This window comes from Microtus pennsylvanicus, chromosome 4, assembly GCF_037038515.1.
Source record: "Microtus pennsylvanicus isolate mMicPen1 chromosome 4, mMicPen1.hap1, whole genome shotgun sequence".
NCBI lineage: Eukaryota > Metazoa > Chordata > Mammalia > Rodentia > Cricetidae > Microtus > Microtus pennsylvanicus.
In genome coordinates, this window is record NC_134582.1 from 77,236,086 (window position 1) to 77,253,466 (window position 17,381).

General features: G+C 47.4%; 1 protein-coding gene across 2 annotated transcripts in view; it reads left to right on the forward strand.

Annotated features, from left to right (window-relative positions):
• The window catches only part of Trpc7 (transient receptor potential cation channel subfamily C member 7), a 118,744-nt gene that overhangs the window by 68,025 nt on the left and 33,338 nt on the right, over window positions 1-17,381 (forward strand). For both annotated transcript variants that reach the window (XM_075970930.1, XM_075970931.1), the window contains 2 exons: window positions 5,572-5,788; window positions 16,420-16,653. In XM_075970930.1, coding sequence (XP_075827045.1) covers window positions 5,572-5,788; window positions 16,420-16,653 — 451 coding nt within the window. The remainder of the gene's footprint in view (window positions 1-5,571; window positions 5,789-16,419; window positions 16,654-17,381) is intronic.

The following is a 17,381-nucleotide window of genomic DNA, read 5'->3' on the forward strand; positions in this document are numbered from 1 at the left end:
CTTGAGTTCAGTCATTCCTAGGGCTCCTGTGCAAAGGGCCTTCACTGCTGATTAACCAGTTTCCGGTCCTCTTCGAGTCCTAAGCTAGGCTGAATACCTGTTGAGACCTCAGGCAGTGTCTCATCAGCAGGAAGGATCAGAGTCAGCACCAGGGCAGTGTGCGGGGAGGCACAAGTCCAGGTAAAGAAGAGCCGGGAGGAGCTACTTCCTCTGTTACCATCACTGCTCAGTTATTGACAAAAGTAGTCCCAGCAATCGGATGGGGAAAACTATAAACATTTCCCAGACCCACCGGGATGCCCTTGCAGTGTGCAGTCTAAAGCCTGCTGCACAGCTCCTGTTCAGAATACCCAAGTACTTGTAGGCACTCCCCTCCCCCGCCCCAAACAGGCATCTAGGGAGGACAGGGCAGGAGAGTCAGCAGATCTGAAGGATCTCGGCTTTGCTGGACCAAGTTTGTGGTTAGAAGCAGGAGTCCCCACTCCACACTGCCCAGGCGCCAACCACAAGAGAACAGACTCCCCCACATTCATCTCTACTAGAAAGCAAGCCTCCCTCCACTACAGAAAATCACACAGCAGTTTTCTGTCACAGCAATGGAAGGAACATTTGTGTCAGCTGACCAGTGTTCCTCTTCCACTGCCAATACTTCTGCCACCGAGTCCCAAGAGCTAGGCCAGAGGTTGGAGAGATGGCTTAGAGGTTAAGAGCATTGCCTGCTCTTCCAAAGGTCCTGAGTTCAACTCCCAGCAACCACATGGTGGCTCACAACCATCTGTAATGGGGTCTGGTGCCCACTTCTGGCCTGCAGACATACACACAGACAGAATATTGTATACATAATAAATAAATAAATATTTAAAAAAAAAGAGGTAGGCCAGCAGCAGGCACCCTGCTGGGACAGGACTAGGACGTGTCAGAGGCAAGTCACCCCACTGCAGACACACTCTGACCCCCACACTGTCCCTTCTTATTTAGCTTTTACCATCATTTTAACCCATGCCTCCCCACTAGGAAATCAGTAGCCCTGAAGGGAAGGGCCAACTCTTGGGGGCTGTTTTGTCTTTATCCCCTCTAGTGTCCACTCCAAACAGGTTCACAGCACACATGAAGACCCTGCATGGGTCCTCTGTGAGCCATTGCAGACAAGCTCGTCAAGGCTCAGCCGAAGCAGGAGCGATGGTGCAGTGGGGCAAGCACTTGTTGCTATGGAGAGGACCGGGGTTCAGTTCCCAGCATCCGCATGGCAGCTCAGGTCCCAGGGGAGTCAACATAGTCTTCTGACCTCTGAGAGCACCGGGCTCCCATGATGCACAGACATACACATAGGAAAAAGGTCATCTGTATAGAATAAATAAATCTAAAGATATTTTTCTAAAAGAGTCAGTCAAGTTTCTTAGGCTCCGCACTGGGGGGGGGGGGGGTCCCTCGCCCTCAGTGCCCTCGGTCAAGAACTCTCTACTGAGGAGGTGCTATTTCGTGTCTGTTACATCAGTCATTGCTTACCCTAACCACAGGAAGATTTTATCTTTTCAATCCCATTTTATAGAAGAAACTGAGACACTAATCAATTTAATTGTCACAAATGCATGGCATTGTGATTGAAACTGAGCATATACAGGTCAAGAGATTTGCCCATAGTCACTGCGATGCCACATGTACACACAGCTCCAGGGACAACCATCAAGAGATTTGCCCACAGTCACTGCGATGCCACATGTACACACAGCTCCAGGGACAACCGTGAAGAGATTTGCCCATAGTCACTGCGATGGCCACATGTACACACAGCTCCAGGGACAACCATGAAGAGATTTGCCCATAGTCACTGCGATGCCACATGTACACACAGCTCCAGGGACAGCCGTCAAGAGATTTGCCCATAGTCACTGCGATGGCCACATGTACACACAGTTCCAGGGACAGCCGTCAAGAGATTTGCCCATAGTCACTGCGATGCCACATGTACACACAGCTCCAGTGTGCCGACCATGGTGCCTACTGTACACATCTTAGTTGCTGGCTAAACTTGAAATAGACTTGACTCAGATATTTAGAGCTGACTAGAATTTTCTAGAAAAAAAAATCAACTACCACAGGCCAAACACCAGCTGTTCCCTTTCCCCTCATTAGAAACCCTACCGTAAAAGCCCCTGTCACCGAGTGTTTCGTCTGCCCCTAAACCAGGTGTGGTCTCCCACTGTAATATGAAAACACCCCAATTTCACACTCTAAAATAAGTCTACTGCCATAAAAGGAAGATACCTGAGGCCTGGGTTAGGCTTTTTGTTTTTAGATTTTGTTGCTTTTAAATTGCTTTCACATGTGTTGATGTGTCTATCCATGAGAATGACACCATGTGGGTACAGGTCCCCATAGAAGGCAGAAGAGGATGCTGTTTCCCCAGGAGATGGGGTTGCAGGTTGTTTGTAAGTTGCCCAGATTCTTTTCTTTAAGAGAGTATCTCCTCCCAGGGCTAACCTGAAACTGCTCTCAAATTCATGATCATCCTGCCTCGACCTCCCAAATCCCAGCAGAGGCTCACAGTGACGGCTGTGCTCTCCGCTCACAGGGCCGAAGCAGTGGCTGAGCTGCTTCAACACATTTTCAGACTGCAGGTAGGGTAGGCTGTGACCACACCTTCCAAAGCCCCAGCAGCAGCTGTACCTTGACTCGGCTCTGACAATTACAGAGCTGGGAAATCTTACTAAGTGGGCTTTTGCCTTTTCTCGGCTCATCAAGTAGGCTTGTGGGAAGCAGTTCTTCCCCTGGGTAATCTGTTTCAGAAATTATCGTTGTAGGTAAAACAGGAAATTTCAGTCACACACACAGCCACAAACACACACACAAACACTCAAACATAACATGCACACACACACACACTTAAGCACACAAATACACTCAAACACACACACACACAAACACTCAAACACACATGCACACAAAAACACACACACACACACACACACACACACACACACAAATACTGAGTGCAGTGGGATAACCTTCTAATTGCAGTTCCTGAGGCAGGAGACTGCCATGAGGTTGAGGCCAACCTGTCTCAAAAGAGAGAGTTGAGGGAGAGGAAGAAGCAGGGAAAGGAAAAAGAGGTGGGAGAAGGAGAGAGAGGATGGAGTAGGAGGAGGAAGAAGGGAGGAAAGAAGGAAGAAGAGCCACTGAAATGACTTGGTCTCATCTGCCTCCGGTTTACCCATAGAATGCTTTCAAGTGCAGAAGAACTATCAATTCCTAACCTCGCACTCCCTCCCTATCGACCACAAGTGAAAACTGAGACCAGGGTAGCCTTCCAAATCAGTGGGAGGCACTGTCAGAGGTTTTTGCTGCATTTTGCAGGAAGCATAATCGTTTTTACAGGCTCATCTTGGGCTAGCAGATAATAATGCCCTGAAAAGATAACAAAAAGAAGATAAATCTCCTACAGCAGGGACTGCAGGGATGATCACAGCCACCTTGGGTCTAGTAACACACATAGTGAGAGTCAGGGAGAAGGAAACGGTCTGCCCCACCATATTCTCACAGGGCCCATCAGTGGGAGACCCCAGAGAGAGACTACAGGGAAACTTGCCAGCCATCTTTTAAGAGCTGTGTCCTTCTCAAAGTGTCTCCATCTTTCTTTGATGGGCTTTCTGGGAGACACGGATCTGGTAGCCCATGCCTGCTCCTCTGCCAGAGTCTCCAGCTTCCCTTGCTGTTATGAAAACTCAGACAGTGACAAGACACAGTGTGATGGCCACTGGAGGGTGGCCCGTGGGCACAGAAAAAGCCCAAGGTCAAAAGGTTGCAAAATGAGGCTCCAAGATGGCAATATTCTAAATGTTGAAAAATTCAAATTCGATCCCAGTATTTAATTCAGATATGTCTTGATTCTTTTGGAGTCATGTGAGATACTGTTTATCCTTCTACTCTGCAGTATCAAATTAGTATATTTGCCTCTTGTCAAAAATACCAGTCAATAAGCATAGATATTATATAGATACATACATACACACATACATACATATATGAGCTTAAAGTATAGAAATGCTATGTGTAAGGAGTGTGGGAACCTATGATTGTCAGATGAACTCTCTTTATGAAGGTTTATGAAGTTGTTCCCAGCATGTCTTCAGGAAATAAACATGTGGGCACCAGTGACTTTCTCCATGGTCAGGGACTCCTAATGTCTGAACCTCAGTCATGACTATTTTAAAAAGATAAAACTCAGCCTTGTATAAAATTCCTATCAGTGTTCTCTATGACATCAGAATAATTATAACTCATGTTACACTGATGACTAGGGGTAGTTACTAGGCGGCACATACTAGAAGAACATCATCAAGCCAGCTAACACACAAACAGTATGCTGACCTCAGCAGTCATTGGGGATCTTACCATAGAGACCCTGCAGTAGACGAATGTCCACCGTTGGTCAGGCCAGTACTCAGTCTCCCAGGTGACATCTGCTCCAGGACTCCTAAGTGAGGGACGTGTGAAAGTCAGAGTGTCAGTCACTGAATCCTCATAACAGAGTGTCATAACTGAATACACACTGGAGAAGCCGGGCAGCCAATGCCTGGGGGAGAAGGGTCAGACTTGGTGAGAGAGATGAAGATGGCCTGGTGGGGATGTGTGTGATCTCATCAGGACAAAGAACTTTAGCTGGAAGTCATTAGACAGAGAAGGTGCTCCCAATGCTTGCTCCCCAGGAAGGTGAATTCCGGGTCATTCCAGATGCACTGGAAATAATCACACCAATTATTGGACCCCAAGGAGAAACCAGTGAGGTTTTAGAGGTGGCATAAAGCCTGCGTTCTGTAAATGCTGCTGTAAAATTACAGATGTCTGCTGAGACAGGCAGGCTCTCCCTACAGAGCTCCATGTCTGCTGAGACAGGCTCTCCCTGCGGAGCATCAGCTAGCCTTAAAACGCTGACTCTACTTCTCTGCCCTAGAATGTTTTTCAAGCAAGCAAGAAAAAAAAAGAGTCCCATGTGATTGCAAAGCAAATAATCCCTGAGTAGAAAATGAATCAAAAGTAAGAAAAACAACAACAAAAATCCACATACCAAGGTGCATCAAATTTCTTGGAAGTGTAGCTAAAGCCTCAGCAGGAACCATGTGGTTCTAAGTAAATTTATCAACATACAAGAAAGATGGAAAGTGAACTATCTGAGCCTGCAGCCCAGGCAAATGTACAAAACAACATGCACTTTCAAGTTGTAGTTCTGTTTAGCACTGTTTTCTCAGGTTTGAAGGGTGTAAAATCACACCCATGAGGCTGAGGGGACCTAGGCCAACAGACGTAACTTGATTATATGTCTGTGTGCTCTACTCCCTTGGACCCTCCCCGAGACCTATAAATGGGAAGAGAAAAAAAACCTTGGAAGTCAGTAGAACTTAGATCTAGTTAAACAGCCACTCATGTGTAAGTACAAGAGACAATGCCTGTGTCCCTTCTGGCTTCTGCCCAAGATGGGAGATTCTCTGGTTAATGTGTGGTTTTGTGCAATAAAGTGATGTGTCACAGAGAACCGTGCCCACCTGACCTGTCCTGTGCACACTCTGTCTCCAGCTAGGACGAACCCTGAGGAGCCCCTTCATGAAGTTTGTAGCCCACGCCGTGTCGTTTACCATCTTCCTGGGACTGTTGGTCGTGAACGCATCTGACCGCTTTGAGGGGGTTAAGACCCTGCCCAATGAGACCTTCACAGACTACCCCAAACAGATCTTCAGAGTGAAAACCACGCAGTTCTCCTGGACGGAGATGCTCATCATGAAATGGGTCTTAGGTAAGCCACCTCTTTTGCTCCTGACTGACAACGCCTTCTAGACTCCCCTTCTGCTGTGCACACTCTGGGCTGATGCACCAGCCCACGCAAAAGTTAAGAGGTGTACAAGAGGCACAGAAACCCCAATTTTGAAAGGAAATGTTTGGGGGGTACCCACTAGGTACTCTTCCATACAGTGTACTGATTGTGATTATAAGGTGGCTTTGCCTGGGAAATGAAGGTTCCCTCTTCCCAGAAGACACTAGCTTATGCCATTATGAAAAAAAATAGCCTAATCAATACAGAGAGTAACACGCATTATTTGTTTAAATTAGTGCGCTAAAAAGGTTGTAAGATTCCTATCTGTGGTGATATTTTATGCTGTCAAGGTTTGTCTGGACAATAAATGGCTAATTTGAATGTAGAAAATTGCTGTTAATTTAATTTCTAACACTAAAACCTGCAGATAAATAATAGGAGGGGAAATGTCTCAAGGAAAATATTGAAAATGTGCTGAAGCTATTATCAATAATATAATAAGCAAAACTTTAATAAATGGAAATCTTCATATTGCAAAGATTCAAATTTAATGGGGCTATTTCTAGTAAAGTGAAAGTTTAAAGATAACTGAAATAAATTTATGTAGTAGCAAGAGTTGATCCATTAATTAAATTGGTTCAACAGCATTCACCCAGATTTTGCTTTGGTGGCAAAGTTTAATATTTGTATAACTGTCACCATGTTTGTAAGTATTAAGTCAAAAAAGTATTCAGGGCTGGAGAGATGGCTCAGCGGTTAAGAGCACTGGTTGCTCTTCCAGAGGACCTGGGTTCAATTCCCAACAACCACGTGATGGCTCACAACAATCTATAATAAGATCTGGTGCCCTCTTGTGGCCTGCAGGCATACATGCAGACAGAACACTATAATAAAATAATTAAACCTTTTTTAAAAAAATATTCAGGATCAAAGTGTTTATGCCATCAAACAGCAAAATCATGAACAGATATGTAAAAGTTCTGCAACACATGGCCTGTACTAACATGTAGCCCAAAAAGGTCACAAGAGTTGAATTTCCAGAGAGCATAATGGGTGCCCAAGCTGAGATCAACTGGAAACATGGACCCTACATGAACCACAGAGGAGGATGTTTTGACTTAAGGCAGTCAGAACAGCATGCCATGCTTCTCAGGGTCATGTGACCAACTGACAAGCCTATGGCTTCATCGTGGAGTCATTGACCCTAACTCTGAAAAGAGACACTGAAGCCTGGTATGGGTTAGGTTATGGCCTTTTACAGTTCAGAATCTAGTCCAGGTCTCCATTGGACATCCTGGGTTTAAAAAAAGTCAAACATTTTAACAGTAGGTACTTTCAGATATTCACACACTGAGTTTATTGTAGGCACAAGTTTCTGTCCCATAAGCCTCTCCCAAGTAACCACAGAGGATTAATATTAATTATAAATGCTCGGCCAGTAGCTCAGGCTTATTACTAGCTAACTCTTACATTTTCAATTAGTCCATAATTTTATCTACAACTTGTCATGTGATTTGGTAACTTTTCTCAGTACAGCATGCTTCTCTGTGTCTGCTCACTACCCCTTCTGACTCTGCCCTTCTTCCCAGCATTCTGTTTGTCTCTCCTTCAAACCTTATCCTGTCCAGCTATTGGCCAGTCGGCTTCATTAAACCAATCACAGAGACATAAATTCACAAGATGTAAAGGAACATTCTACAGTTTGAGTAAAAATGTGTTTACAGTGCAAGTTCTGTACTCACCCCATTTTCCTACCTGTACCCCAGACTGCAGTGAGTACAAGATCTCTTCCTTTAAACAAATACAGTTAATGCTAAGCCTCCTGAGCCATGACTTCCTCCTGAGGCCTCCTATGGCTCATCCTAGAAGTCAGAGCATTAGAGAAGCAGGAGAGCTGCATCTCCACCCAGCAGGCCTCTTCTCTGACTTACACAGCCAGGGAGAGACACACCTCCACCCAGCAGGCCTCTTCTCTGACTTACACAGCCTGGGAGAGACACACCTCCACCCAGCAGGCCTCTTCTCTGACTTACACAGCCAGGGAGAGACACACCTCCACCCAGCAGGCCTCTTCTCTGACTTACACAGCCAGGGAGAGACACACCTCCAGCCAGTAGCCCTCTTCTCTGACTTACACAGCCAGGGAGAGACACATCTCCAGCCAGTAGCCCTCTTCTCTGACTTACACAGCCTGGGAGAGACGCAGCTCCAGCCAGTAGCCCTCTTCTCTGACTTACACAGCCTGGGAGAGACGCAGCTCCAGCCAGCAGGCCTCTGACTTACACAGCCTGATTCCCCTCTCGGTCATCAAAGCAGAGCTGAGTTTAAGGACTTGCACACCTCAGACGTGTTGGAGAAGATAAAAGCCCACTCACAGTGACCTCTTTCTTGCCAAGTTTAATGCATAATAAAGACTTCACTTTCTTACTAAAGGGGAAAATTGCAAAATGTTTATTACAGTTAATTCAAAAAAAAATATGAAACTCAAAAGGTGAACCAGATGAGCCTCCCATCATTAGGGTTCATGGCCAACCTTGCTCGCTTCCCCTTTTCCTTCACCTCTGTTATTTTGAAGCAAGATCAGGGAGCATAAATATTTCAACTGTTAAAAAAAGGAAAGAAAGGAAGAAAGGAAGAAAGGAAGGAAGGAAGGAAGAAAGGAAGGAAGGAAGGAAGGAAGGAAGGAAGGAAGGAAGGAAGAAAGAAAGAATCGTGTTGTTGCCAGGTATCATGGTGCACGCCTTAATCCCAGGACTTGGGCAGAGGCAGGCGGATCTCTGAGCTCAGGGCCAGCCTAGTCTACAGAGTGAATTGCATACCAGCCAGGGCTGTGTAGACTATGGCAGAACAGTGAAGTCTTGCTTCTTTTCTTTGATCCCATGCCTTCTCTGCTTCATATTGCTGATTTGTTTACCATGCCTGTGAATTTTAATCCAAATGAACTGTTTTCATTTCAGGTAGACTTCAATTTGTGAAATTCATATTTTTATAACTCTCAATTCTTTTTATATCATTATATTGTCTATTTCCTTCCCCAATGTGTTTATATTTTTTGAATATATTGTATATATTTATGATACCTTTTAAGTCTTGACTGTCATTTCCGTGTAATTTCCACAGACTGCTCTTTCTCTTAGAAACTGGCATTTATCAAGGTTGATCCGTAGTACTTCACATATTGTGTTGAACAGCTGAGTTTTATTGCCTGAGTCCGTTTCTGTTGCTATAATAGAAAAACTAAGGCTGGGTAATCCATAAAGCAAAGAGGGTTCCTTTGGCTCTTGTTGTGGAGGGAGTACCTAACACAGGGCAGCTGCATTGGACAGGACCTCAGCGTGGAATGTGGGAGGAAGCCAAGTGCGTGACTGGATGCTCCCTGACCTTGCTTCAACACAACACAGGGTGCAACAAAAGGGGGTGCAAGTAAGACTGGCCATGAACCCTAATGTGGGAAAGAAGATACTGGAGGCAAATCGCCCCATGAGAACCCCTTCTTGAGATCCCCTTGACAAGAACCTTCCTCATTCATCCACAGGAGCAATAAGTCACTAACAGGAGGAAGACATTAACTCACGCCGGTGCCCAACACCCCCTGCTGTGCCTAACCTCCCAACTCTGGCACACTGGGCACCGAGCCTCAACCTGAGCTTTGGCAGAGACAAGCCATCGTCAACCGCATGGTCTTCCTTCTAGAGAGCTTTTATGCGGATGGGGCTTAAGCTATTGCCTATCAGCTTGGGTCATTCTTCAGGTGTCCTAGGAGTGTAGCACAGGAACTTTACCATAAGACTATTTATTTATGGCTGAAGAGACTCACTTCTGCAGTCCTTACTGGAGGCTTCAAGGGCCAGCAAGGCCTTTCAGTTCTTGGTGGTTACAGCTCATTCTCCCCACCCATGTCAGCTCTCTGGCTATTGGGTGTGGAATTCCAGCCCATTTGTTCATGGCTTGGAACTCAGCCATGGACTCTACTTAAACAGCCAGAGTCAGGTTTGCTTTGGGGCTTGCAGAGTACCCTTTCCTCTGGAGCTCTGCCAGGTGACATCTAATTGCCTCTGCCTCTTCAGCCCCTCCCTGTTCCTGTGCCTACACTCTCAATTCCCTCCACTGCAAAGGGGGGATGGGCTCCCAGAAAGAAAGCAGGCCTTCCCAGTGGCTTCTCTTTCCCCAGGGGGGCCACATGCCTGTGCTGCCTCTTTCTGATTTCTGCAAACGATTCTTCATTTTACTCAACTTCTGGGAACAGAAAAAACCAAGACACATCTTCTAAAAGAGAACCAGAAACCTTGGTCAAAGCTAAAGAGGACAGTCATGGGAGTGCATACTTGTAATCTTTGTATCTCTGGAGGCTGAGGCAGGAGACTCACCAATCTGAAGCCATCATGAGCTACAGAGGGAGAAAGGGGGAGAGGGAGAAAGGGGAGTAGGGAGACAGTTGGGGAGAGACAGAGAGAGACTCAGGATGCAAGATCAAAAGGAAATAATTCCTTTATATCTCCCTACATCTAATCCGCAATCAGTGTTCTTTAAGAGGGAGGCAAGTGGACTCCTCTCTCCCTTCAGGTCTTCAGATTCCACGGAAGAGCTGAGCAGCCTGAGAGCTCCCTGCTCTCGCTGTGGGAGGCTGAAAGCATCTGGGACAGAAGGGGTGGAGTGGCCTAAAGCCAAGAATCAGCAAACTGGCTAAGTTCCAAACCAGGATTTCAGGGAGAAGAGAGGCGATGGCAATGGGGGTGGAGCCTGTGCAGCTTTTAACAGAGGGGACATTCTAAAGCTTCAGTTCTCCCAAGAGTGCTGTGTTAAGAATGGGTGGTTGTGGGACAAGAGCAGAACAGGGTCCAGTTACAAAGCCCCTATAGGAGTTGGACATCAGATGGTTAGTGAGAACAGGCCACGCTTTGAGGGTAAAATCAATATTTACTGCTGAATTACCTGTGAGAGGTGAGAAAAGGAGAACCATCGGGAACAATTTCTACTGTTATAGCTTGCAAAATGGTATCAAAGAAAGTCATTCAGTAGGATGGGAAAGACCAGGGTGGAGCACGGCGGGGCAGAGGGGATGCAGACTCCACTTTGAGATACACACTACAGATTTTCTTCAAAGGGCAAAGACTTATACCATCTGGAGAGAAACTAGAGTATATCAGACTGAAGAGAAGATGTTAAGTACTAAACGGGTATGTCCGTCTGAACTCTGGAGAAGCTGGGGGCTGGAAACAAATTGAGCATGGCAGTATATTTAAGCAAATTATGGTATCACTCTGATTGTGAAAGTGGACAGATAAACTAAAGATCAAGCCAGAGGCCACAGCAGTGTCAACACTGGGAAGAAAAGGAAATGCAGAGAGTAGTGAGCCAGGAAGTGTTGCTGACAGATCGCGGGATGCTGCATCCTGAGGTTGGGGCATCTGGAAGCAAAGCTCCTGAGGAGGTGGCAGGAAGTATGATCTAGTGTCCATGTCCAGGAGCCCAGGTCCAGCTGAAGGCACGGAGTACATGGGGTGGCTGATACGGTGCTGGAGGTGCTGATGGTGTTGTCTGGGCAGAGCACACGGTGTGGCTGATATGGTGCTGGAGGTGCTGGGGGTGTTGACTGGGCACAGAGAACACGGTGTGGCTGATACGGTGTTGGGGGTGTTGACTGGGCACAGAGAACACGGTGTGGCTGATATGGTGCTGGAGGTGCTGGTGGTCTTGGCTGAGCACACGGTGTGGCTGATAAGGTGCTGGAGGTGCTGATGGTCTTGCCTGGCATTTTCTAGCCACCACTTTTTCTCAGCAGGTCCATTAAATGTTAGGTATTTTCTCATGCATTAGGCAGCCAGATATCAGGAAAACAACAATGAGTATTACTAGTGTGATCTTGCCCTAAATACCTTCTGGAGCTCTTTAATTGTTGCAAAAGTAATGACTTTGAAAGATCTGACCATCATCTACAGAAGGTTCTTTGCGCTGACATGCCTTGAGATTCAGCATCCAGGCCTGTCTCTGCTCAAATACAGGAGAGTATGAAGTAGCATTATCCCTGCTGAGGGCCTTGGACTTCTGCTCCCACATGGCTAAGAACGCCTTTTACTGACTGCCAACAGAGATGCCCAAATCTCTGGTCTGTTGCACTCCAGATGTGTAGAAGGCTGGGCATGCTGGCTACACAAAGACACAAGCCATCGCTCCCTCCTCACCAGACACAGCTCAGACAGTGACAGGAACCTAGGGTCTTGAACAAGCCCAGCCTGTTCCCTTCAGATATGGAGGTCTTAGCCACTGAGAAGTGAAAGGTCTTGTCCAGGCCCCCTGCTTCTGCCCTTCCCTTTCCGTGCCTCAACACAGAAGTGATAGTGACCTATTTAACCCTAATCTTGTCTCGTCACTCTGCCTCAGAACTTCTCATGGCTTTCCATCTCCTTCACAGTGGCAGCTAGTGCAGTTACAACAGCCTTCGATGGCCTCCAATCCCCAACCCCCCTCTCTCTACCATCTTCCTCCCACTCACTACGTCAGTCCCTCCGTTCTCCTTGTCTGTTTCTGCCTCTGAGCCCTTTCCCTGGCTCTTCTTTCTGCGGGGATCTGCGCTGTTCTAGCTTTGTCCAGGTCTTTCTGTGAGATGGATCCGGGGATTGACAACAGAGTCTCACATATGCTAGGCAAGCAGTCTGCCACAGACTCAGGCCCCCAGACTCCCAAAGGTCTTCTTCAAATGAGGCCTTTATAATCAACCTGCTCAGAAATCTGAGTCCTCTTCGTCCCCCAGTCCCTTTTCCTTCTCCCTAGCACCAAGACTGACCAGACCATGTGGTCTCTGTCCTCTCCTGCCTGACTCAGCGTTCCTGAAGCCACCCCACATACAGCTGACTCATCCTCTCCATGAGGGGGTAGGGATCTGGCTTCCTCAGTGATTTCCTTCAATGGTCACACGGCACAGCCCTGCCATCTCCAGCCCTGCTGGATGACTGCCTTCAGGGAGCAGACCACGGAGAAGCCTGGAGGACACCCAACAGCTGCCTGGCTTCACATCAAAGCAGCGGCTCTGGGGTTCTGGAGAGCTTGGAGGAGAGTCAATTAAAGAACATGTCTCTAAAGATGCCCTCAGAGAACTATGAAGTCCTAGAGAGCCACAAAGACCAGAAAGACTCTCCGAATCCGGGTTCTCCATCTAGGAATCTTTCTGTGGAAGACTTTCTCTCCCTAGTCTCTGAAAAGCCCACCATTAGTTGTCTTTTTTTCATGAGTTATTAATCCACTCTTTCCTGGCAAGGCAGGCATGCACACGTGTGAAGGCTGACAGGCATGCACACGTGTGAAGGTCAGAGGCAGCTTGTAAGAGTCATTTCTCTCCTTCCACCCTTTGGGTTCTGGAGATGGACCTGCGGCTGTTGGATGGCACCAACTGCTCCTACCTGCTGAGCCACCTCTCAGCTCTGGTACCATTTTCTTCCACACTTGTGAGCAGTGCCGAAAACTCCATTGATGGGTGAGATACAAATGTCAATATAGCTGCAAAATACATGCAAATGCAGCAAAGAGGGGTGGATTGGGACTGCAGTCAGGTAACAGCCCTGGCCGACCAGCTTCACCCCTCTTTGCTCTCCTCTCATTGGCGTTAGGTTCTCACACCTGCTCCCTCACCTTTGCCCACCAGGGTTCTAAACTCTGAGGGCACATCTGAGCCTGAGCTCCTAATCATACCTCCATGTTTAGTCAAGAGGACAAGCATACAATCCTGTTTCCATAATTCCATCCTGGTTCTTATATATTAATTCACTCTTTCAATGGCGCCTTTGGGTATTTAGCCAGGAAGTCTGAACATGATACCCCAGATGACTGAAGTTTCTTCCAGCAAGTCAAAGCACATTACTACCCTGCTCATGGTGTTTAGAGACTGCCCACAGGCTTGGGGTAAATCCCGGTTCTCAGCACAGCCTGGGGAGAGTCTATTAGGTTACAGAAAGCTCTCCTCACCCTTGAACCTAAGTTCCTAGAGTGACCTGTTCTCCCACATCTCAAAGCCACTGCAGTCCCTCCCCTCACCTAGCTAATTTCTTTTTCCTTAGCCCAGGAGCCTCTCTTCCATGGATCCACCCTTCCACAGATCCACCCTTCCACAGATCCACCCTTCCACAGATCCACCCTTCCACGGATCCACCCTTCCACGGCGTCTACAAAGACACAGCACACGGGCACCCTACTTGGTCCTACTCTGCAATGTTGACCCTCTTAGCCCTGTGCCTCCCGAAGTTGGCCCCTGTATAATTTTTAGGACAGCAGCTGTACTGCCATGGCAGATGGCTATCTATAGCAAAGCTATCATTATCTCGACGGTTTTAGCCTTAGATTGGTGCCTGAACCTGCACATCTGGTCAATGGATGACTTCTGACTACACAGCCTAACCTTGTGCCTAGTGCAGGGCATGGCAGAGGTGGCAGAGCAGACAGCAAGGAGTCTGGACTGCTTGATTGCCTTTGGACAACTGACGTGCCAACTTTGTACCTAAGTTTCATCTTGAAAATAGGGATAATTACAGTTGCTGTCAATCAGCGTATTTTGAAAAGTCAATTGGTATCTGTAAAATGCTTAGCCCAGGGCTGGGCAACTAGAAGGAGCTCAACAACTGCTGGCTGCTGTAACCAGAATAAAGGGGGAGAAAGAGACACAGATAAATTCTTAGGAAATTATTAGTGTCATCTTTCTGCCTGCCAAGCAAATGAACCCCTATCATGGAGACAGCATTGGCTAGTAGGGGCAGGTAGAGAGCTTCTGGGTGTATTTCCTTCCAGTGAGTCCTTGGAGCACCCATCCTGGCCCAGTGGTCAGAAACCGACTTCAGGAAAAGGGTAAATGTGAAACCCTGGCATACAGCAGCAGAAGTGGACCTCTCACTATGTAAGAGATGCACCTGATTCTATCTCAGGACTCTGAAAGGGAAGCCCTGCTGAGTGCCATGGAGGCCAGACTGGGAGTGAGTGCCTTTCCTCCCTCCACCGAGCCCCTCTCCATAGACTGCAGGCATTACCCTGAAGCTGTAGGACAGATTCCCTGGAGGCGTCCTAGTGAGCTCCAGCTTCCTTCTCTGCCAGGCACCTTTCTTAATTATTGGTGACCTTGTTCTCTGAGCTCCAGGCATTCCTGAGTAATGGGAACTTGGCCTGGAGGGGTCTCAAGTACTGAGCATCCTTTACCCCTTGGGTCCCTGAGCTCCAAACATTTCTCTGATTGACACGCTGGGGCAAAAGACCTGGGCTCAGCTACTACACAGCACCATACACTACCCCAGCATCTTGAAAGCAGGAGGCCCAATTTCCCTCACCGAAGTACTTAATTTCACACACTTCTGTTTGCATTAGGCAATTCCTGCTGCTCAAACCCTCACCCCACGTTACTTTTACTTATGGCTCTGGAATGACTTAAATTAACCTAGGCAATTAATATTTAAATCTAGGAAGCCTGACAAGGACAGCTGACCATGGAGTAATTTTCAGGGCCTGATGAAAATAATTTGCATTTTGGATTCATAGAGCTTTTAGTGTTTGAAGTTCCTCCAAAACACACTCAAAATCAAGGGACTTATCCAATGTCCCACTGCCAGGCGAAAACTTGAGCCTAGCGTTTGCTGACTCCCAAGCAGTAACCTGCCATGCCATAGAGGACAATGTCATATTCCACTATGACATTTAATTTTAATCTTGGGGAAGAGAAAATAAAAACAATCAAATCCACATCTTCCCCAGCCTGTAATGGGTTTTCTAGTAACACTTTTAAATAAGCAGATAAACATATGTTTCTGTGCTAAGAAACTTAGGACACGCTGAATTGCTGCCCACGGTTTCATAGGGTGAGCTGAGACGTGGCTTTGTTAAGAGAAACACAATCAGGGGCTGTGAGAAGCCTTGTAAACAGACCTGCAGGGGTAGGGCCATTTCTCACGGTGGGGGCTCCAGTGCAGTCTTCAAAAAACAAGGCGGGATTCTTCTGTAGACAGCTGCTCTAGACTGCTTTTTGCCTTGGAAAAATATTTCAGTTCCTTTTATTTGATGGGCCTTTTTCACCTCCGGATGCTGATCCAAACAGTCCCTGGGCAGAGTCGCCGAGGACTGAGGGCAGTCAGCTCCTGGTTCTCATGTGTTTTGAAGTGGGACTGGAACCAAGGTGGCCACACTCTGGAGGACAGAGCCACCACCATCGTCCACTGCCAGCATCATCTCTGACTAAGAGAGGTTTCGGCAGCTGAATCCTCAGGCCTGTTTTGTAATATGAGCAGCTGTCAGTGGGCTTGTCTTGCCATCTGGGGAGAAGCAAGGGAGGAGCACAAGCAAGTGTCCCGGGCAGAACCACTGGGGACCTAATCTATAACGACTCCATATTAAAGTGTGGCTTCCGGCAGCCTTCCCTCTCATACACCGCCTACAAAGTCTGACCGTGGATGGGGACCCTCTTCTCACTTTCAGAGCCGGTTTATCCATGAAGGTCAGGGACAGGAACGTGTCTTCTCTGTCTTTGAAGGCGGTTTCCATCTGTCTGTCTCTAGCTCCCCCTACACAGCTGACATGTGCGTTACTACCTAGTTCCCTGGGCGCCTGCCAGGGAAACTGAAGATGGGCCTGACTTTCTTCCACAGGAATGATCTGGTCGGAATGCAAGGAAATCTGGGAGGAGGGGCCGCGGGAGTACGTGCTGCACCTGTGGAACCTACTGGATTTCGGCATGCTGTCCATCTTTGTGGCTTCCTTCACCGCCAGGTTCATGGCCTTCCTCAAGGCCAGCGAGGCCCAGCTGTATGTGGACCAGTATGTACAAGATGTAACGCTGCACAATGTCTCACTTCCGCCGGAAGTGGCCTACTTCACCTACGGTGAGTTCCAGGGGCCTCGTGTTGGGTCTGAGATGGGGGAGCATGCCAGTCGGTTTGGGTGGTTCCAGGACCTGGGATTTGTAGCCCACGGGTGCCCTAAACTCTCTATGTCTACAGCGCTTACAGAATGTGGACGTATTTGTGACTTAGAAATGGGCTTCTGCCTTTGGAAGAATGGGGTTTGTTTGGGAGAGGTTCTGGGAGCATTTCTGTCGGTTTAGGGTTTTGTTTTCGAAGAATCCTTTTTTCTCCCCCTGACATGGGGAATATATATATTGAAATTTTTCTGTCCATTCTGGATCCTGTATTCTGCACAAAAGTATGCCCTGTTTTAGTTCGGCATTCTTTCTCATGGTGAGATAGGCTCTTAAAAGAGACATTACTACATTGATCATACGGGTTTGAAACGGGTTTCATGTGAGTTGGTGGCACAGCTAAGGCTACTGTCTCCAAGAAGCCTGAGGAGGGCTACAGAGAGCTCCCCTCTGGTGACGCCGGGATTCTTGAGGGCCCTGCAGAAAATAATTTCAGAAGGAGCCAGTGTGAATGAGAGTTGGAGTTTATTTAGAAGAGATTTTTGTAAGTAACCCTCACTAAGCTTGTTGGATCACCCACCCCCCAAAAAGCATAAAAGTAGAAGAGGGACTAGTTTGGAAGAGGGGGATCAGCAGTAGTGGCAGGAGAACAAAAGAGGGTGACAGATAAACATGATCAAAGTGCATATCATA